This window comes from Podarcis filfolensis, assembly GCF_964270895.1.
Source record: "Podarcis filfolensis genome assembly, chromosome: 9".
Taxonomy (NCBI): domain Eukaryota; kingdom Metazoa; phylum Chordata; class Lepidosauria; order Squamata; family Lacertidae; genus Podarcis; species Podarcis filfolensis.
In genome coordinates, this window is record NC_139610.1 from 60,793,194 (window position 1) to 60,815,392 (window position 22,199).

The 22,199-nt window shown below is 41.7% G+C and overlaps 1 protein-coding gene across 3 annotated transcripts in view; it reads right to left on the reverse strand.

Moving 5' to 3' along the window:
- Positions 1–15,147: 15,147 nt before the first annotated feature.
- The window catches only part of CCSER1 (coiled-coil serine rich protein 1), a 709,135-nt gene continuing 702,083 nt past the window's right edge, over positions 15,148–22,199 (reverse strand). For all 3 annotated transcript variants that reach the window (XM_083571140.1, XM_083571139.1, XM_083571141.1), the window contains one exon: positions 15,148–21,392. In XM_083571140.1, coding sequence (XP_083427266.1) covers positions 20,907–21,392 — 486 coding nt within the window. In that variant the 3' untranslated portion in view covers positions 15,148–20,906. The remainder of the gene's footprint in view (positions 21,393–22,199) is intronic.

Here is a 22,199-nt window from a genome sequence, read left to right on the forward strand (position 1 = left end):
CAATAAAAGCCTGTGTGCTGTAGTGGTCAGCTAGACCGAACTATGACCTGGGAGATGCGATTTCAAATCCTAACTTGACCAAGGCCATGAAGCTCACTGGGCCACCTTGGGTGAATCACTGCCTCTCACCCTAGTCTACCTTTCAGGGTTGTTGTAGGGATTAAATGAGGAAGAGGAGAACCATGTATTCCACCTTGAGCTCCTTGAACAAAACAGTGGAATATAGATGCAATAAAATAGTAAGTAAGTAGTAAAAGAATAGAGATGTAAATAAAAATGCAAATGGATGAAAATCATCTAAATGTGATCTCCAAAAGCTTGGGAGAGCAAGTTTCCATGTGATGGAAACTCATTACTGTTGTAGATATCCATGCCACCCCATGGCTATGGGTGGCACTGTGGTCTAAACCACTGAGCCTCTTGGGCTCACTGATTAGAAGGTCGGCGGTTCAAATCCCCGTGATGGGGTGAGCTCCTGTTGCTCTGTCCCAGCTCCTGCCAACCTAGCAGTTCAAAAGCATACCAGTTCAAGTAGATAAATAGGTACCGCTGTGGTGGGAATGTAAATGGCATTTCCATGCGCTCTTGCTTCCATCATGGTGTTCCATTGCACCAGAAGCTGTTTAGTCCTACTGGCCACATGACCCAGAAAGCTGTCTGTGGACAAACGCCGGCTCCCTCGGCCTGAAAGTGAGATGAGCGCTGCAACCCCATAGTTGCCTTTGGCTGGACTGAACTGTCCAGGGTTCCTTTACCTTTTACCTATTCCAAGTCTCCATGCAATGAGACTTGGTAGGAACAAAAGCAGGTTGCCAAACGATGAGTTTGAGATCTTTAACATTTCCCTCAAGTACATAGGGGGAAGACCTCAGACTAAGCCTTTTCTGTTTCCTAAAATTAATACAAGGAAGTGCTTGCACTCTCGCACACCTAGTTTTTGTGATGCCCGAGATAGTAACAGACTTTCTTTGAGGCTACAGATTCAGTATTCCCCCAGGTATGCCCTACCAGGAGGGTCCATGACTGCTATGCCAAGGTTCAAGTCTCTATTACGGTGCTACTAATTCACCAAGGAATCTAAGGCTTATGTTAAGAGAAAGATGAAAGCTCGGAAGAATTGCTGGTGCTTCTGGAAACTAAGTGTAGTAATTCTCTGAAAGATGATAGCCCTTTCTCTTCATGCCATTACGAAAAGCCATTACACAACTAAACTAAGCCCAGAGACATACGTGTCTGCCGGGGCTTCAGTTACGCATTTAGAATACGTTCGCGGTTCGCAGGCTTTCTTGAAAGAAATGTGTCTAATAGCGACCCTCAGGCCATCTCTCCCTGGGACTGCCGAATCCTGTTAGTGCTTTAATGTCTTAGAGAAATTGCTGAAGTTTTCTAATCTGTCCCAAACCATCTTTCACTAGCAATAATGATGACACTGATTTAGAGTGTTTGACAGGCAGTACTTGTGAAGATTTTTATTTTTAAAAAAATAATTTTATGACGTTAGTATTGGAGAGTCGAGTTTGGATAACATGCCTTTTGTTTCCCCTTGGCCCAACAAGAAACAGAAATGAAGCATTAGTCCTAATATCCTTTCTTCTTGGGGGATGGGGGTGTGTTTGGAATTTGTAGTGGAATTTTAGTCTTCGTAATCACAACTTGAAGAGATCATTCTCCTTTATGAATCAAAACATGATTTCTGGTGGCTATTTGAAAATAGCTGATAGGTTTTGTAGTGTGTGGGGGTTGTTGTTTTTTGCTACCATCAAAGAATGAAATATAAATAGCATATGTGGAAACTGACATTTGCATACTGTCCAACGTCTACAGACAAGCGTGGGTGCTATCCCCACTTATATTGCTCTGTATTTATTTAGCATTCAGCAGTCTACCGAGAGCTGACTTCTGAAGCAGGCATGTGAATAAGACAGCCACTCCAAGATTCCATTTCTAAAACTTGAGGATGGTGTAACTGTATAAAAGGATCTGATTGTATTTAGCTGCAACTCGACTGTGGAATGAAAGTGGCAAAGAGATTTGAGTGTCAAACAAGGAATGGGGAGACCCATGTTCAAATCTTGACTCGGTCATCATGGGATTGCTGTTTTATTTTATTTGGAGGGGAGGGGAAACCTCAGTTTCAAAGAAGTACCTGTATCACTGGCAAGATTTCTCTTGGCTAGCTGAGCTAATAGGTAAAAGTAAAGGGACCCCTGACCATTAGGTCCAGTCGCTGACGACTCTGGGGTTGTGGCTCTCATCTCACTTTATTGGCTGAGGGAGCCAGCGTACAGCTTCCGGGTCATGTGGCCAGCATGACTAAGCCGCTTCTGGCAAACCAGAGCAGTGCACAGAAACGCCATTTACCTTCCTGCTGGAGCGGTACCTATTTATCTACTTGCACTTTGACGTGCTTTCGAACTACTAGGTTGGCAGTTTAGCTAATTAGCTCGGTTGAGCTAATATAAAATAAATGAATGAAATTGATTAAGTTTCATGCAGATACTGTATGAAAAGCACCTGAATTAGTCACGATGCTGTGCAGGGATATTGACTGGTGTCATTAACTGAATAATCACACTTCATATAGTTGAGTTTTATATGTGGAATGTCACTTGGAAATTCCATGTTTCTCGTTCGGGAGATGGATTCAGATCATGCATTTGCTTGTCGTTTTCATGTTGAAAAGCTAGCTTTGCAGAACACCTTATTTTAAAAAGGGACAACAGAGGCAAGCCTAGGTATGAAAGGTGAGCCGATGCAAACAAGGACAGGGCTCCTGCTCATTCAGTCATTGTGTAGCAGGAGATGTAGGGATTTCAGGAGGTTAGCAGGTCTTGTAATCTACACCTGCAGAAATTTTCTTCTCTGCTGCTACATAGCTATTCAAGGTGTAGGAGCTTGTTCAAAATAATAAAAACAAGGAAAAATAAAACAAATGAAGTTTTAGGCTGCAGCTCCTTATTTCATTTTTATTTTTACTACTATTTGCTGTCCTGAGCATCATATTGCCTTGAGTTTTCACTGATCCTATGAAACTTTGAGGAAAGCATACATTTCCTTTTCCCCTTGATCTTTGGATAGCAGTCAAGGCTGCATACTTTTCTGAGAATGTTCTCACATCTTGTTCCGTTTTAGGACAATGGAAAAGCATCCAGACAAATGCAAGTTGTGTTAACATCTGTATCCCTCCAGATGTTTCAGACTGCAGCATCCATCATCCCTGACCATTGGCCCTGATGGCTAGGGCTGATGGGAGCTGGGAGTACATCAACCTATGGAGAGAGCCACAGGTTCCTCACTCATGAGATTTGTAGATCTGCTGGTGCTTCTGGAGGGTGGCATCCCTGGTGGGGGACTCCCTGGTCCTGAATGGGGTAACTGTGCCCCTGAAGGACCAGGTGCACAGCCTGGGAGTCATTTTGGACTCACAGCTGTCCATGGAGGCACAGGTTAATTCTGTGTCCAGGGCGGCTGTCTACCAGTTCCATCTGGTACGCAGGCTGAGACCCTACCTGCCTGCAGACTGTCTTGCCAGAGTGGTGCATGCTCTAGTTATCTCCCACATGGACTACTGCAATGCACTCTACATGGGGCTACCTTTGAAGGTGACCCGGTAACTTCAATTAATTCAGAATGCGGCAGCTAGACTGGTGACTGGGAGTGACCACCGGGACCACATAACACTGGTCCTGAGAGATCTGCATTGGCTCCCAGTACATTTCCGAGCACAATTCAAAGTGTTGGTGCTGACCTTTAAAGCCCTAAACGGCCTTGGTCTTGTATACCTGAAGGAACGTCTCCACCCCCATCATTCTGCCCGGACACTGAGGTCCAGCGCTGAGGGCCTTCTGGCGGTTCCCTCATTGCGAGAAGCAAAGCTACAGGGAACCAGGCAGAGGGCCTTCTCGGTAGTGGCGCCCGCCCTGTGGAACGCCCTCCCTTCAGATGTGAAGGAAATAAGCAGCTAGCTTCTTTTTAAAAGACATCTGAAGGCAGCCCTGTTTAGGGAAGTTTTTAATATTTAATGCTGTATAGCTTTTAACACTTGATTGGAAGCTGCCCAGAGTGGCGGGGGAAACTCAGCCAGATGGGCGGGGTATAAATAATAAATTATTATTATTATTATACTTAACTGGTACAGGATCAGTGGACAGCAGGAAGCCTTTTTAGAAAGTTACCTTTCACTGCAAAAAAGCAAAAAAAAAAAGGCAGCTAGTGCATGGGGAAGAAGACAAACTGTCCTACAGTTGCTAAAAGAAGCCTTCAAAAAAGGAAGGTGATTATAGAGCCTTCTAGAAAAGACGCCCACTTGCTGAAGCAGTTTGAGGAGAGTAATATTAAATTTTACATCTATTGTTAAAATGACATTACTATGCGTGACTGTAAGATGCACGACTTAGGAAAAGAGGTAACTAACTTTAAAACAGATGTGTCTGTGTGGAGGAGGGGTGGGCTGGGAAGAGTTATATATTCCTCTGTGTCCCCAGCTTGCTAACTTTCTCTCCTGACGATGCTGTAATTTGTAATTCATGCGAGGAAGTAAGATGCTGGACTATGCAGGTGAAATCAACAGCACTGACAAAATTACCAGTACTGAGAAAACTATGTGGCATGAACATTATAGAACAGACGAAGCTTCTGACTAATAGCATCAGGCCATTTGTCCAGCTCTGGTCAGTGTGGTTTGGAAGCAGCTCTCCAGGATTCCCAGACCTACCTGGAGATGCCAGGGATGCTTTACCACTGAGCTACACCTCTTCCCCTCTGAGGGCATGTGCTCCACTGATGGCAGGTTGGAGGGAATGGCTGAATCTTTAGCTGCAGTTTTGGTTGTCAGGCTGTAACCTGGAGACTGGTGTCATACTGCGGTCTTCCCACTGAAGCAGGAGTTTCAGTACTACAGATCTTCCCGCTGATTTCCCCAAAACTCCCCCAGGAGTGATTGGCTCCTAGGTGAGAGGCTGGAGCATGAGAGAGAAAGAAGAGAGAGTTAAACTGGTTTCCAAGTGAGAGGTGGAATTCTAGGAAGCTGCATCTGTGTTGAGATTACAAATGCAGCTCACGAGCCTATGTCCAATCTGATTGGCAGGTATTTCATGATTTTGCTATTTTGTGTTGTGTTGATTGACATTGCATTTGTTATATTTTTATTTTATCTTCCATTCACATGCTCTTCACTGCTTTGAAGGGGCAGATGGGTCTTGTCAACCTTCTAGGAGAAGGAAAACTCTGATCCTAAACCCCCTTTGCCCTGCAGGATATCTTCAGGAAAATAAAAGGCTAAGGACTAAACCCTACACAAATCTGGAGCTGGATACCCTAAGATGGTTGGATGCCATCTTGCCAACCTCACAGGGCTGGATTGCCACATTTTGAAGCGAGTGACGTAAGTCCATTAGAAGTAATTGAGCTGCCTACTGAAGTGCTTTAGACAGTTTGGAACTGTGATAGCTCACATCTTGTGTGAATGGTACAGCCAGACCTGGGAAGATGGTGGGGACATCCAGAGCTCATAGGTCTCACAGTTTTTGCTGGAAATCTCCAAGTCATCATGGGACTTGCAGGGAAGGTGGGGTTTAACTCTCCTTTAAAAGAGAGCCCAATGTTTTTCATTGATCCTGGTTTCTGATGGTCCTTTGTACTGCTCAATGGAGCTGGACACTGTGCATGATACACAATGCTGCTTGGATGGGGAATGGAGACACGTGAGGGGAGGACTCCTCTAATTTCTGCATGGTTTGGATGTGATCTCCTGTATAAAGATAAGAGCCACATCCATTGCTCTCCCTGCTTTTGCTTCTCACCCTATGCACCCTATGACATGTAGAAATTTAGCACTTCGGGGTAAAAATGTTTGCCCACCTCTAGTTTAAACAATATTCACAAGTGAGACCAAATGATTTATGTGCTTCCAGCAACACAACCATTTCAAATGAGCACAGTGTACCGGTAACTGGGAACTAAATTAGAAACCACAACAATAGGTTAGAGGCCTTATTTTCTGAGTGGGCTCTGATTTTCACACTTAAATTGCAGGTTCATTTTGCAGCACTCCATTGAGTACTTAGACATGGAAAGTGCTTGTAAATGAACCCATAGTTATTTATAGTGGAGAATAAAAGAGAATGGGGGGGGCAGACCAATTAACATTGTCTTATAAACTTAGCCAATGTTTCCTAACCTTACTATGAAGATTAACACAAACAAGTGAGGGAAATAAGCCAACCCAAATCCCTTTGTATTAAAAGTATGGTTCCCCAAAGTTCCCTTAAATATAGCAATTAATTGAAATCAAATGTCACTTTACTAGACAGCTGCCTACCAGCTGTAGAATATGAAGATTAATATCTAGCCCGGATATTTGCTTTATTAAAAAGGACTGGTGGATTATTTAAGGTGCTGTCCTTGACAACCATAAAAACAAATCAATATCCCAGCGATTTTTATATGCTTCAGTGTTCTGAAGGAGGAAGACCAGGGTGGAATTTAGAGACATATAAAAACCGCTTTGAAAAAGTTAAAAAAAATAAATTAAAAAATACATTGAATTTTCCACAAGGCTCACCATCGCCATCTAGTGTCACATTGTATATTGCACTTAAAACACACTTAAAATGTTTTATTTGCAGCTGTATAGCTGAGTCCTAGGACAGCTTCTGCTCACATAGAGCTCTTTGCTTAGTAGAGCTCCATAAATGCACCATTGGGATAGATAATCTCTCAGGGGTAATCAATACCGTGCCTTCCAGATGTTGTTGGACGACAGTTCCCATCATCTCCAACAACTGATCATGCAAGCTGGGGCTGATGGGAGTTGAGGCACAGCAACATCTGAATGGCACCACATTGGCTACCCCTACTATATCTCAAGTCTGGCAAGCCTGTTGAATTAGGTTGGGTTGACACCTGCAGATTCATGACTGCTGTATGAGATGGTGGCTTACGTGTGGTCTTGTCATCACTGACACCCGCCTGTCTCTAATGACAATGGAGTGCACCTCCTGGGGTGAAGTCAAACTGCTGGAGAATCACACCAGATGCCGTGGCTGCAGAGACCAGTAACACATAACTGCTGTCACCCACGTTGTTTTTCGCTGCATTAGCAGCACCAAAGTGACTTCTCCAAAGCACAATTCCAGTCAGTGCGTATGGAGGCCCTGCACTGCCCATATGACAAGACCCCACTCTTGGCCTTGCTGGTGTGATCTGAAGGAAAGCAGAGCAATACGTAGGACACCAGCTTGACTGCAGGAGTTGCCGGAAGGTGGTGTACAAGGCACCATCCAACCATCTTAGGGGCTCCACTCCAGATTTGTGTAGCCTTTCCTTCTTCCAAAGATGTCCTGCAAGGCAGCGGGCACAATTTTTTCCTCAGCTTTTACTCCCAAAGCCTTTCTCATGGATGAATATAGCCACAAGGCACTGGAGGTTTAGGATCAGCGTTTTCCTTCTCTATGTGTAAAGTTCTTGCATAGAACTTTCATATGCCTGTTATCATCGCAGGCACAAGTATTTCAAATGGAGTCAGATAACACATTCAGTTGTGAGTAATTAAGGGCCATTTCAAAGAGAGAAAGGTATCACTTTGATTATACTTAGGATGTAATCCTATACCCGCTTGCCTAGAACCGAGCCCCATTGAACTCAGTGGGACTCCTGAGTAGACATGGATAAGATTGTGCTGTTGATGATTCTTTTGTAATGTTCTATCTATGATGTTTCATGAATTTCTGTGTCTGGGGGGCAACTGGCTGGACAGCCTCATTTGGAGTGGCCGACTTTGGGATCATCTATGGTGTCCCTTGTTCATTTTCCTTCATTAATTATTGCTGAAAGTTAAAACCAAACATCACACAATGCCTCTGATCTCAGTTCATTGACTCTATGCTTCTGCAATCACAATTATTTGAAAGAGAGAAAGGAGAGCAAAACAAAAGTAGTACAGAATTTTTATTAAACAGTTTTCATTTTGAGATAAAAGAAAAAAAAACTAAATAAAACCCATTTAGAACAGAAAAATGACAACAACAACCCTTTAATACATGAATGCCAGAGTTCTGCTTGACAATCAGGTATTATCATAACAGAAACTTTGTTTTTGAACATCCAGAAATAGCATCTTTGTTTTCTCCCCTCAAACCTACCATGAATAGACTATAATTGACAGAAAATCATTTACTTACAAGTTCATGCCAACTGTTAATAACAATAATAACTAAATGATCCATAAAATAATGCCAGGGAAAGAAATCCATGATTAGAGTTTTATCATTTCACTAAAAGTTTAAAACAACTCATTTAATTCTGTTTCTTCATATGCGGAAGAAGAATTCAATATGGTGCTGCTCAGCCATTTTTTTTTTATGAACAATTGTTCCAGGCCAGACCCCTTTCTGTGCTCTTGGAGCTTCTACACAAATGGCTGTTCCCATTCTCTTCACCAGAGGGGGCAGGTACACTTACACGCAGAAGGCGCTTTTCCACTGAAGTGAATGGAGAGCCATTGCTGTCCGTGGAACTCTGCATACACACGAGCTCCCATTCCTTCATAGAACAACCAGAGTGAAGTTGCTTCATGCAACCTATGACCATCTAAAGTCAGTGTTAAAACTTCCACTGATTTTAACTTCTCTAGTTTTACTGTCCATATTTTAAGTCACGGCATCTTAAACAATCAAGTCATATAGCATATCAGTTACTACAAGGCCTTTCCCTTCTTTTTGCATTTTTTATTTTGAAATGTTGGTTTTAAAACAGATGTAAAAGGGCAAAACTTATCATACTGATAATGTTAGGATGCAACAATTCAGAGATCAGGAAGACGTCTGAAAGTCAACTTTAGCTTCACTTCATATATCAATAGTACACTCTGTTCAAGATTTGACCCATTCATAATTTTGAGGGAGTATTGGATTCTTTTACAGACCTAAACACAGCTATCCTTTGAAATTTGCGCTTCTCAGAACTTTGTGATGCAGTTCTCCAGCCAATTAATATGTATCAAGATGGGTGTATTAGGGGGATGGGGCATTAAATGCATGTGACTGGGAAAATAATATGATGTGGCATTCTAAAAGAAAGTCAATATTAAGCAAAATTGCATTAAAAAAATTACAAGGAGCAATGCACACCAGAGTGTCAATGAATTTATGTATGGACTTAAAAAACAATAAACTAATGTGGAGAACTGAACTAAATATTATTTAAAAATTCGAAACTGAAGTTGATGGATTTGTGTATCCCTACTACAGTTTTCTGCAGATGGGTACAAGATACCCATTTGAGACAGCTCATCCTATTTAAGCATCCATGCACAACTACATAATGAAGAGCAGCTTGTGTCAAACAGGAAGGAGAGAAGTAGAATGAATGATGCATAAGACCAAGGCTATCTTTGAGAATCTCTTAAAATTTGGTGGGTCTTGAGACCTTATAAAATGCAATGTTGGCCTTTGGTCTTTGATTAAAGTCCCACCTCTGCCATGAGTCCTTAAGCAATTTGCACTTCATCTTTTTTATAAATTTATTTATTTGGTCTTCAGATTAAAGTTTTAGAATCACATATCCAACATACAACATATAGACAAGATTCCAAAGAATCTTCTGGAATTCCCTCCTCCCCTTTGTGGGTCCTATTGTTAATAATTTCCTCCTGCATCTTTTATGATAATCCACATCTTTTACATCTCCATTATGTCCAAGAATCACCTTTAAACTACAAGTGTTATTCCAATCCTACTAACATTTTAGCTGTTTACAATGGATTTTAAGATAAATTATATAAAAAAATTCCCCATTCCTTATTGAAATTCCGGCCTTCCTGATTTCTGATTCTTCTGGTCATTTTTGCCATTTTGGCACAATCCATCAATGTAATCTTCCATTCTTCACTGGAAGGGACTTTATCTTCTTTCCATCTCTGGGCAATTTGCACTATCTGTGCCATAGTCATTTGTTTATTTCATGAAATCTATATACCACTTGATTGTAGGGGAAAAACTTCAAAGAGGTTTACAAAAAAACAAACCCTGAATAGTCCTGTCTGGGTATTGTCCCCTAATAGAACTGCAATCATGTAAGGTTGAAGGACAAGGCTGCACTTTCTGTACCCTCTGTCACATCCTTGTTTCTCAGTCTGTGGAATAACCACAACTAGAATTATCTAGCATTATATATCTAAAGTGGGTCATTGTCTAGAAATTCAAATCCTTAGTGTGCTTCAGAGTTCTCAAAAAGTCATATATTTTCATTGTGTATTTGCAGAGTATTATCCTGAAGGTCTTAGATTTCTGGCTACCCCTGAGCAGTAAGTTGAGAGTCCATTGCTGTGTGTAGTGCTCAAACGCAGTTAAATCAATAGAACAGCCATGCTGAAAATGAAAACAGTCTGGCTGAGTATTAGCCCACTGCAGAACTGAATAGACCATGCAGGAACATGCTATCTAAAAGTCAATAGAATGAGCAGCTCCTAATTTTTGTATAGCATTCAGCTAAGAACTATAATGTTTTAAAATGGAATGAGCGGACAAAGGCATGCCGTGCTGATAAGTTAGGGCTGCAATCCTATGCACACTTTCCTGAGAATCCAGGCATAGTTTTACATGACTGGTATGGCAAGTGTGATGTTAATCAAGAAAAGCAAAACCATTTTTAAAAAGTAAAATCATTTTGGGTAGCCAATTTTAAGCAATTTATCTTTACTGTACTTAGATGCTTGCTGTTTTTTTCAAAAACAGCAACACTGCAGTCCACAGATAACTTCTGTGGAAGTGGTCCTAATGAAACATGTTAGAAAACCCTTAAATCTTTTATTTCAAAAATCTCTAAAGAAAATAATTATGAAGTAATGTTGTCAAAGTGTTCAAAAGAACCTATACTGTTCACACCATTCTGTGATGCAGCTTAAGAAATCTGTTTGACCTTCCGCTTCCCTCCTTTAAAATGTCTTATAATATACCCAAGTGACCACACAGAACACCCATATATCACTGTTATCTGTTTATATGTACCCTGTATGAAAGTTTAAAGTGATCAGATGCAAAGAAAGGCACTGCTTTTTCAGTAGTTCAGGGGGTAGAACTTTGGCAGGCAGAAAATGCTTTTAACAAAACGGGGTTAACACATAATTCATCTGACAAAGTCCAGTCCATAAATGTTTGTGCCAATTTTTTTGCCATAATAAATTCATTAGTCTCAGTGAACTCAATGGGACTGTATTCTGGGTACACATGTATAGGATTGTGCTGTGTGTTTCATGGAAGGTAAGGAATCGGTGGCTATTAGCTACCCAGAGGACACTTCCCTTTGTCCCGCAATTAGTTCCATTAGTCCTGTGATTTCTAGGCACAGGTTCGGGAGGTTTTTCTTTTGTCCCACTACTTTCCCCAGGAAAATCCATGGCTTACTGCTAAATCAGAGCAAACAACAACCTGCAGAAATCCCAACTGATGTAGGTTCCATTTCAGCAGTAAATTGTGTGTTTTCCCATGGAAAGTCAAGGGACAAAAGAAAAACCTATTGGACCCTTGTCTAGAAATCATGGGACAAAGGTGTGCATGAGCCCGTAGATAACTACATTTGCAGGTGGAATTGTGGTCTAAACCACTGAGCCTCTTGGGCTTGCCGATCAGAAGATCGGCGGTTTGAATCCCTGCGACAGGGTGAGCTCCTGTTGCTCTGTCCCAGCTTCTGCAAACCTAGCAGTTCAAAAGCACACCAGTGCAAGTAGATAAACAGGTACCACTGCGGCAGAAAGGTAAACAGCGTTTTCATGCACTCTGGTTTCCATCACAGTGTCCCATTGTGTCAGAAGCGGTTTAGTCATACTGGCCACATGACCCAGAAAGCTGTCTGTGGACAAATACTGGTTCCCTTGGCCTGAAAGCAAGATGAGCGCCACAACCCCACAGTTGCCTTTGACTGGAATTAACCATCCAGGGGTCCTATACTTTTACCTTTACTGAGGAGAAACTGTGATGGAGACACATGTCCTTTACCTTCACCTTTTTTTACCCACAATTGGAGGCTGTATGTTTCTGAATGCAAGTTTCAGGAAAACACGGAGGGGGGGGGGATGCTGTTGCTTTTGAGTTTCACCTAGGTATGTGATTGGCCTATGTCATGTGAGAACATGACTGAACTAGATAGGCCTTTTGCCCACTCCACCAGGGCTATTCTTGTTCTCAGATTTCTTTTGGTTTAGCAGCTATTACTAGTGCCCACCAGTGCTACAATTGCACCAGAGATACTCCACAGTAAGATTTCTACAGAGTAAAGCAGAGGCGAAAAGGAAACAGTAAGAGGGCATGGCAAAGGACAGAGCTTTTTACTAACCTGCATTGCACAACCAGGAGGGTGGGAAGAATATGTGCCTTGAGGTCTCAACTAAAGATGATGCAAGACATGAATTTTTATTTCACAGATCAACACATCCAGAAGTGCTGCCTCTGGCTGCTGCCTGTTTGTCATTGACCTGTGACAGGGCCTTCTCAGTGATGGCTCTCCATTTGTGGAATGCCGCCCCTGGTGAAGTGTCTGTTTTCCTCGCTACTGACTCCCAGGAGAGATTTAGACATTTCTGTTTTACCCAGGCATTTGATGGCCGTGGCAACCTTGAAAGTAGGAACTGGGAGGGTATGTGATTGCTTTTACATGTTTTGAGATGTTCTAAGAATCTATAGTTTAAATTCAGATGGTTTAAAATTGTTTTCAAAATGAGTTAAATATGTTTTTTGTTTGTTTTAAATTGTACAGCTTTGACTTTGAAGTTTGCCACCCTGGGCTCCTTTAGGAGGAAGGGCAGGATACAAATTTAATATGAATAAATTAAGTCAAAGAAAGGGTGCTGGTGGAGAGGATTCTAATCATCTCCCCCAATGCAACTTCCCTTTATCCAATGTACTCTATCCTCAGATGCTTTGATCTCAAATAAAGTGCAAAGGTAATCCTGTTCTCAGCGAGTTGGTTCCTGAAGGAAACTTTGCAAAAACACCAGATTCAGTAGGGAGAGAAGATTAATACTACAGCTCTGGCTGTAGTAACTCCCTTCCCACCTTAAAGCTAAATTATCATTAGTGTCCGTTTGAAGATCGCTTTTCTTGCTCCCAGATAGGAGTAAGGTTGGGTGACAACAAATTGCTCATGCACCCCTATTACAGATAACCGCCCACCTTAAGTCATAGCATTCTTTTGCTTCTTTTAATTTACTAGAACATGATGTCTCATAAGCTCCGCTTGATTGCATATGACTGAGAACAATGCTGTACTGCTACCGTCAGAAGGGAGAACAAACTACCAATCTGTCATTCTTATCCCTTCCATCAGGCTTCTGCAAAACATCTGTTGCTCACTTATTTTGAGCTCAATGTTTTGTCTTGTTTCTTGGTTTAATGACACTGGAAATATCAGTAGTTACCCACTTGTATTTATTCTTCCTTTTTTTTTAATTTGCAACCTGGAGAATATTTTGGGTAAGAGGATGGGGAAAACTGTGTCAAGGTATAGCGCTGCTATTATAATAGAATAATAAGCATGAAAAGAAAGTGTAGGGGATTATTTAAGGAAGCGGAGTGGAAAACAAAACCTGACAATTTAGCAAGACAAGGGTAAGGGGGGGGCCGTATATTTATTGCCCACCAGCTCTTTCTGCCTCCTTTTTTGTACATATTGACAGATTTTTTGGGGGGGGGGGAATCTTTAAAAGACCTTCTGAAGGGCCCAATTATATAGTCAGCTGCAGAAGACAAAAGCAAAATGGCATCTAGTGCTGAGGCTAATGTACTGAGGACATGGGTGGTGCTGTGGGCTAAACCACTGGGCCTCTTGCGCTTGCTGATCGGAAGGTTGGTGGTTCAAATTCCTGCAACAGAGTGAGCTCCCATTGCTCTGTCCCAGCTCCTGCCAACCTAGCACTTCAAAAGCACATCAGTGCAAGCAGATAAATAGGTACCATTGTTGTGGGAAGGTACGGCGTTTCCGTGCACTCTGGCTTCTGTCACAGTGTTCTGTTGTGCCAGAAGCGGTTTAGTCATGCTGGCCACATGACCTGGAAAGCTGTCTGTGGACAAACGCAGGCTCCCTTGGCCTGAAAGCGAGATGAGCGCTGCAACCCCATAGTCGCCTTTGACTGGACTCAATCATCCAGGGGCCCTTTACTTTTACCTTTACTGAGGAGAAACTGTGATGGAGACATGTGTTGTTGCACCTGTGCAGCAAAACATCACCCAAGCCATTTTTTATTACTATTAGAAAGGAAGATTGTGAAGGGTGGTGGTGACCAAGCCATTTTAAATCCTCACAGGGTAAAACAATCACATTATGAAGCTGTCCAAATCAGTTAGTAGGTTTAGTTTGTATAAAAGGAAATGCTGCTATAATGTCTGGTGGGTCTCTGCTGTTGCCTGGTACCCTACCTGAAATTAAGTGTTCATCAGGGAAGTCTAAATCTGAATGGAAAACGTCTCTTAGGCTCTTTGCAGGGCTGGAGACCTTCCATGGTTCACATGCCACCACATTGATGGTGGGGAGCATTCGTGAGCTCTAAATTTCCAGCCATGATAGGTAAACGCTCACCCACACAATGTGTGTAATAATTAAGAAATCATCTGTCCAATTATGAGCTGCAGCACTCAGTGTGAGGTGGCAGGTCATGATGCTGTGATGCCAAAGCAGCCATTATACTTCAGTCTAAGAATTTATCTGCAAGATGGCTCATGCAATTAGGCCACACAGGATTCTTCTTTTATCTATAACCTTCCCTGGGTGGCTGGGAGCATTGGTGAGTGGTAAAGCACATGCCTTGCATTCAGATTGTCTCTGAGTAAGTCCTTAGCATTTCCCAGTTAAAAGGAGTAGGTATAACATGATGAAAAAGAGCTCTGTTTGAGATTTTGGAGCGCCATGGCAATTCTGAATAAACAGGGGCTGGGAAAACCTGTGTCCTTGCAGATGTTTGTGGGACTCCAACTCTGTCAGCAGGGCCAATGGTCAGTGATGATGGGTACTGTAATCCACGAACATTGTAAGGGCCTCTGTACCCCTAGAAAAGACAATAGTGGACAAATAGTCTGACCCTGGTATAAATCTATTTTCTTGCTATATGTATGAAAATGCAGGTGATGCTTGAACAAACTTTGAAACAATCAGTCCCCCTCAGTGGCTCCACATTAGCATCATTTAATATTTATGCACAACCATCAATCTACATTGCACTTCACAGGGTAACATAAGCAAAAATAAAATAAAAAATAGTCCCTGCCCTCGAGGAGCTTACAGTCTCTTTATTTTGACAGTAGAGGAAGGCAACAGAGCAGGTGAGAAAAGGGAATCCTAAAGGTAATAAGAAATGAATACGAGTATATGCAGTATTGCATACTGAAACTTGGTTTCTTTTTCCGGAGGTGGACTGGGGAATTAGGCAGAAGGCTTTTCAGGAAAGATAGATGGGTTGAAATAAACGAGATCATATGAGGCTTGTACATCACCTAAGAACAACATGCCTTATTTAATTTTTTGCTTTGGAAACATTATCTGGAATTCTTGGAAAGTGATGTTTAATGGGCTTGAAACCTGGGAAACAGTTGCTCATTGCGAATGCTGAAAAAAGAGGCCTACCTTTGGCGGATACATAGCCTAATATGATCTGTCCATCATTTTTCCTGCAGGTGAAGAATCAGGGAAAGTGCATACTAATTGTACAATTTGCATGCAGGGTTTGTGTGCATGGGTTTTTGTGTGTGCTTTCTTTTGCATAGCAAATGAGGACCGAAGGAATTGATGACTGAGCAAAGCTGACATGACATGAAAAGGACCTAGCTTGATCTATCCATTGCTATGCATATCCTAGTTGTAGTAGCTAGAATAAATTCACCTGTATGCCAGTGCACTGCTTGGCAAGCTAAATATGAATGAACTATTTTTGACTCTCTGCTTATACATATACTTCAGTGGGCAGGCTCTAACAGAAGTCACTCAGTGGGATTGTAAGTAGGTCATGACTAAGGTCTTCTCAGTTGGACATGGTCAGGATAAACTTTTACTTTTCTAGTAAGGATGTATGCTGCCCTAGAAGCCATTATAACATAGCATAAGTTACTGGTAGCACCATAGAGTTTACTGAATAACTCCTATTATTATAATTATAATTATAATTATAATTATTATTATTATTATTATTATTATGGTGGTGGTGATATACTTCTATAAAAATGGCTCTTCTAATTTATAAAGATTGTTTAGAATCTGCACCGGTCCTTTTCTTGCTTTTAGAAAGGGGGAAAATGCAGGGTGTTTGACTGAAATGAAACCCATTTCTCTCTCCCTGAAGGATTCCCTTCTCCTTAAAATATCAATTACATTGCCATTGTGATCTGGAAGTCACACTCGTTGATAGCAGCTCTGGAAGAAGCAATTTGCCTTAGAGGTTTTACAAGACTTAAGCTTTTGTTTTATAGACATATTCCAAAAAAAGAAAAAAAAGAGAGAGACATATCTGCCAAAAAATAAGAAGTCCTTTTCCCTTGCGTGATGTCAGAAGGTTGGATATGTACAGCCTTGGAAAGATGTATAAATCATTTTTATACAGAGAACTGTCTTAGAAAACTAGAGATTTCAGTACAAAGGAATCCATTCATTGAAAGAATGCCTCCACAAGGTTGTCTTATGAGTTACAATATACACAAGAGGATGTTGCAAAAGCACCTTTGCTTTTTAGGTACCGTTACACTGTACACAGCTGCCACCCTTGTGGGAGGGAAAACAGCCTGTTTGTATTACAAGAAGTCCTATAACAATGCTAAAAAATATTGATACAAAACAGCTACAAGTGGATAAAAGCCTAGCAGCTATCCCTTGCTTTAATTGTTCACCAATAATTTTTAGCTTAAAAAAAATCCCGTCAAGAAAATAGTAGCATTTTGAAATTTCCTTTTCATAGCTTTAGACAGTTATCCCCCCTCCCGCTTACAAAACATAATCCAAACAGTGCCTAGCCGAGAAATAAACAAGCATTATATATGTATAAAATGGAAGATGCAGCTTTATTTTTTATTTTTGTAGAATAGTGCATTTGAATCCTGGAAAGAATTGCTTTGATTATGGAATAATAATCAAAAAAATGGGCAGAATTGAAATAGGGCAACTCTTACCACAACTGAGACTGAAATCCGTAATGAACAGTAGGCCAATATATTTTTCAGTCTACTTGTTTCATTAACAGAAGAGGAAAACATGAAACTGAACACTGAAATCATGCTATACACTTCACTGATTTTTATGCTGCCTTGTGGAGCAGAGTGGCGTCATGATGACAGGTATGGACCAGGCCACGCTTTCTGATCTAGATGGGTGAATCTAAATCATAATCATTTTGTCTGCTTAAACTGCATTTGCATTTTTGCAGTCCTCCATTTTGTAGAATGTGTTATTTGTTTATAACGAATGCCACAATTTATCCCACAGCAACCCTGCAAAGGTTGCATTGGTTGAGAATGCATGAGTGGCCCAAGGCTAGTAAGTGAGCCTCATATAAGTAGAGGTCCTAATTCTGGCACCACACAGCCAGTGTGGTGTAGTGGTTAAGAGTGGTAGCCTCGTAATCTGGGGAACCGGGTTTGCGTCTCCACTCCTCCACATGCAGCTGCTGGGTGACCTTGGGCTAGTCACATTTCTTTGAAGTCTCTCAGCCCCACTCACCTCACAGAGTGTTTGTTGTGGGGGAGGAAGGGAAAGGAGAATGTTAGCCGCTTTGAGACTCTTTCGGGTAGTGATAAAGTGGGATATCAAATCCAAATTCTTCTTCTTGGTCCAGGTTCAACACTCTAAGCACTACGCCACTCTGACTCCAAAAATACTCTCAAGTGAACATGTGGTAGCCACACAGTAACACACCATCTGATCGAGAAGGAATGATTTTTTTCCCCAATATTTGAACCATTCTCTTTCACCTCATCTCTGAAAACCCAAAGGGAGTTCATATTCTCACAGCGCCATTTTAATGTATATAACTCAGAAATTATTCTCAAGAAGTGCAGTGGCATTCATTCCCTAGTAAGTTGGCGGTCCAAAAGCAGCAGTCCCACATACACTTACTAGGGGAATAACCTCCATTCAATAAAATGGGACTTGCATCCTTGTAAATACAATAGAGTTGTATTTAACAATCGTAGCCAGAATGTGACCAAGAGAAATACATTATGTAAGAAGTTTATCAATACTTATTTAAATTATTCTGCTGCACAGCAATTGCCAGATTTTCTACAATGAATGTCTCCCATCAAGTTGATAAAACAGTATGTAACTTGAATTGTCATCAAGTATTTTCAATATTCTCACACCGATCCTACACAGACTCACAGACTTAGTCTAAGCGTCACTTTTTTTTGTATGGGACTCATTCCAAGGCACAGCCTTGCAGCCTTGGAACATTAATTTCAGCATTATTCATATTGTTTCATTTCATAAAATTTGCTTTTTAGAATTAGAAACATCTTGCCAATCTGTTCGTATGATTCTTGATTCCAGCAAACTTTTCCAATTTGAGCTCTTAAGTTGTGTTGGTATATCAAAGTTCATTGATCCCAATTTCTAGATCCCCAGACTGAGGATAGCACATGATGCTCTGTTTATGTATTTGGAGTGAATGCATGAACACTTAACGTGGGAAGCAGGCATGAGTACAAAGTCCACCCCCAGTGGCCCAACTCTTGCTGACTCTACTGCACATCTTCCTGTGTTCTGATACTTGGCATACTGAATAATGAAGAGTCCCCGGTGGCAAGGAAACCTCCAAGCACAGTTAGCTAAACACTGTTAGAATCTCCCTTTGCCACTTCATGCACAATATACAAAGTTCAGAAGATGAGCCAGCATGTGCAGAGCCATGGAGGGAGCGGATGTGTGTGCGTTTCCCACATCCCTTTAAGCCCCACCCCCCATTCACCCAAACACATGAATAGAATTGTGGTGTATAAGGAGCTCCACACAAAATATACAAGAAACATACTCAACGGGAGCAGGTTTATTAGCACCAATCACCTAGCCAGAAGTGGTGTTGGTGAAAGGATGAGCTGGATCCCATTTCCATTCTCAAGTGGTGACAGGAGTTGACAAAACTGAGTATTCTGACCCACGGTTAAAAGGTACAAAGAACGATCCAATGCAGCACAGGTCATGTCAGCGGGAAAACAGGGTTCGGTTCTAGATGTGTGTGTTTTTAAATTCCACGTAATGCTTTCTTGCTCACAAGTCAAAATACGCAAGGGGATCTGAATATGCACACCTGCTTCTCAACACAGAATATAGAACAGTTGGGGTGAGAATCTAATGCAATGTTTTCAACAAAGCTTAACATTCCTTATTGCCACCTTAGCTAAGTAGCCTGATAAAGACATTGACAAAGACCTTGTATGCTATTGTGGAATCATTTCTGGTTCTTTTAAAAAGTGTTCTGTATGCCATTATGATATGATGCTAAAAAGACAATTATGTGCCCCCTTGCAAAGCACTCTTCTCTTACAGCATTTTGGTTTATCAATGGTAAATGCAGCTTTCGAAATCCACTGTTTTCTTAAATTTGATGGCATCCAATACCCCTGTTTCTATTTACTGACATAGTGATTTAGCAAAACAAGTATAACTAAAGAGATACTGGAAAAGCCTGGCAAACTAACTCTAGAACTTGGCCTCAAATACTGAAGTAGTATCCCACTGCAGATATTATATCAATCCCTGAATGAGTGATATCCAACTAAGCCACACTCAGAATTTTCCCACTGAAATTTATGTACTTGTCCATTGATTTCAATGGGACTGCTTTGAGTATGACATTGTATATTACTCACCATCATGGCATACGGCATTCTCCATGACAAAGTGGTCAACTTCCATTTGGACGCACATTGTCTGGTGTGGGAAATCCACTCATGACCCTGGTAAAGTAATTTCCACAAGCAAGACCTGAGTGCTATAGGACTCTCCGTTCTTGTGATTCCCAGCAACCCTCTTTCCAACAGTGGAAAGAGATCACAGCCAACATGACTAGCAGCCATTGATAACCTTGCTTTACTTTGTCTAATCCTCTTTTAAAACCATTCTAGTAGGCGGCCACTGCTGCATCTCATGTAAGGGAATAAGCTGTGCAAAGGATGGGGACATTCTGTCACACTTTCTGCCAGCTGCATTAGGTTTTTTCAAAAGGTTTCTAAGTGTGGGGAGGAGGCTCATCACCTCATTCAAGTATCCCAATAAACTGTTATGCTTCTTGCCCAAGATGGAAAGGGCAACCAGGCTGTGTCTGATGATGAGTGAGAAAAGCTTCACTGTACATAATGAAACCAAAATACAACCAACCAGACTGTTGAAACCTCCTCGATTGAATTTGTACCATTGGGGAAGTTTCTTTTTCTTCCCTTTTACTAAATTCTCTATTCATTCCTCACATCTACTTTCACAGTAACATTATTAAAAGAACAGAATGTTATATTTGACATAGTGTTCAGAAATCTTAGGTATGCAAGTGATTGACGGTAGGGAAACACACACACACAAATGTTGGGCGTCTTTTGGACGTTCCATCGAGATGGTCCCATCCATTCACTATGAAGCCAGTAGAGCTTTTGTCACCAACTTCCTTAAATCCAGGATTTCACACTCGGGTGAATTCCGCAAGACATTCAACTACTCATTTAAGTCATGCTAGCCTCCCCTGTCCCCACCCAGCCTCCCACCTCCCCACTCCCAGTCCTTACTTTACAGGGATCGCCTAGATTTCATAGACAACAATAGTTAATTTCAAAACAGTATGTAGGTAGCAGCTGATGAGAACTTAAAAAGTCAGTTTTAAATTAGTATCGTGGCCCCTTAAGCCAGATGTAGGGCTCTGTCTTCAATAAATACGTGCCAACCATCTTGCTTTACCCATCTTGCTGGCCCAAAGTCTGAAGCTCAGATGTGTGAAGGGTGTGGTGAAGAAAAACGTTTTTCCTGCTGTACATGTGTAAGGAGATTGGTCCTCTCGGAGGCTGTCCCAGCCTCCCTATGAAAGTGGAATGTTGCCGAGGGACAGGAGATTGATCTTTCGGAGCCCCGGGAAAAGCAGGGAGATTCTCCGCCTTGGCTGTCGGCTTCAAGCCACTTTGCGCTTCTCCTTCTAAGCCGTTCTGGCTGACCTCTGAAGTCAGGGCTTCATAAGTCTCTCTTGTGTGCTTGAGAACCTCCACGATTTCTTTTTCTTTCAGGAGGCTGCTGAGGCACACACTTGACAGCTGGCAGCTTTTGCTTTCGTGGGAGGTTACTTGGTTGCCCGGCAAATATCTAAAATGGTCCTCGGTGGGTGTATGTGCTGACTTTCTGTCCTTTGTGTTGAGAGTTTGGCTCACCATTTTGTTTAGATATGTAGCCTGGGGCAAAGAAAACAGAAAAAGGGAGGAGATGAAATATTAGTAACAGAACGTATTAACAGCAAGGCAGCTTGGAGGATGCAAAATGTTCCCTGTAATGTCTGCAGCTTTGCAACAGACTAGGCATTTTCACCGATGGCTGGTTTAGACAGAGACAAATATCAAAAGCTGTCAGAAATCCTTAGGCATACTAAGCAAAGGATGGAGGACTTTTGCAGTCACTGTGATAGTTCAGTGGTAGAGAGCATGCTATAACTCCAGGATCAGGTAACGTGTGAAATATCTCCCTCTCAGACCCAGGGGACCTTTTGGTAAGTCTTAGGAGCACAGGAAACCGGCTTATGCTGAATCAGACTGTTGGTCCATCTAGCTCAGCATTGTCTACACTGACTGGCAGTGGCACTGCAACATTTCAAATGGATGCTCTACCAGTTTCCCCTAGAGGATTTAACCTGGTACGTTCTGCATGCAAAACAGATGCTCTTCCACTGAGCTATGCTTCTTCCCAAAGTTTGTGTCACAGAAATAATACAGGCTCAGTGACAAAAAAAAAATCTCACTTGCTATAAGGCAGCTTCCTATATGGAATTTCTAAGGAAAGTAATTAGGTAGGTCAGGCTACTTCTCACACCAATGTTGCACTTCCCCCAGGTATTAGTGACATTATTAGAAAAAGTACTCTCAGCAGTCATCCTACCCTCATGATGGCATGATTATCACTCTGAATAATTCTTGAACAGGAGTAAAATCGAGCCACAGTGAAGTGGCTCCTTCCTCCTTGTAACATAAAACAGGTCCAAAGCTGAG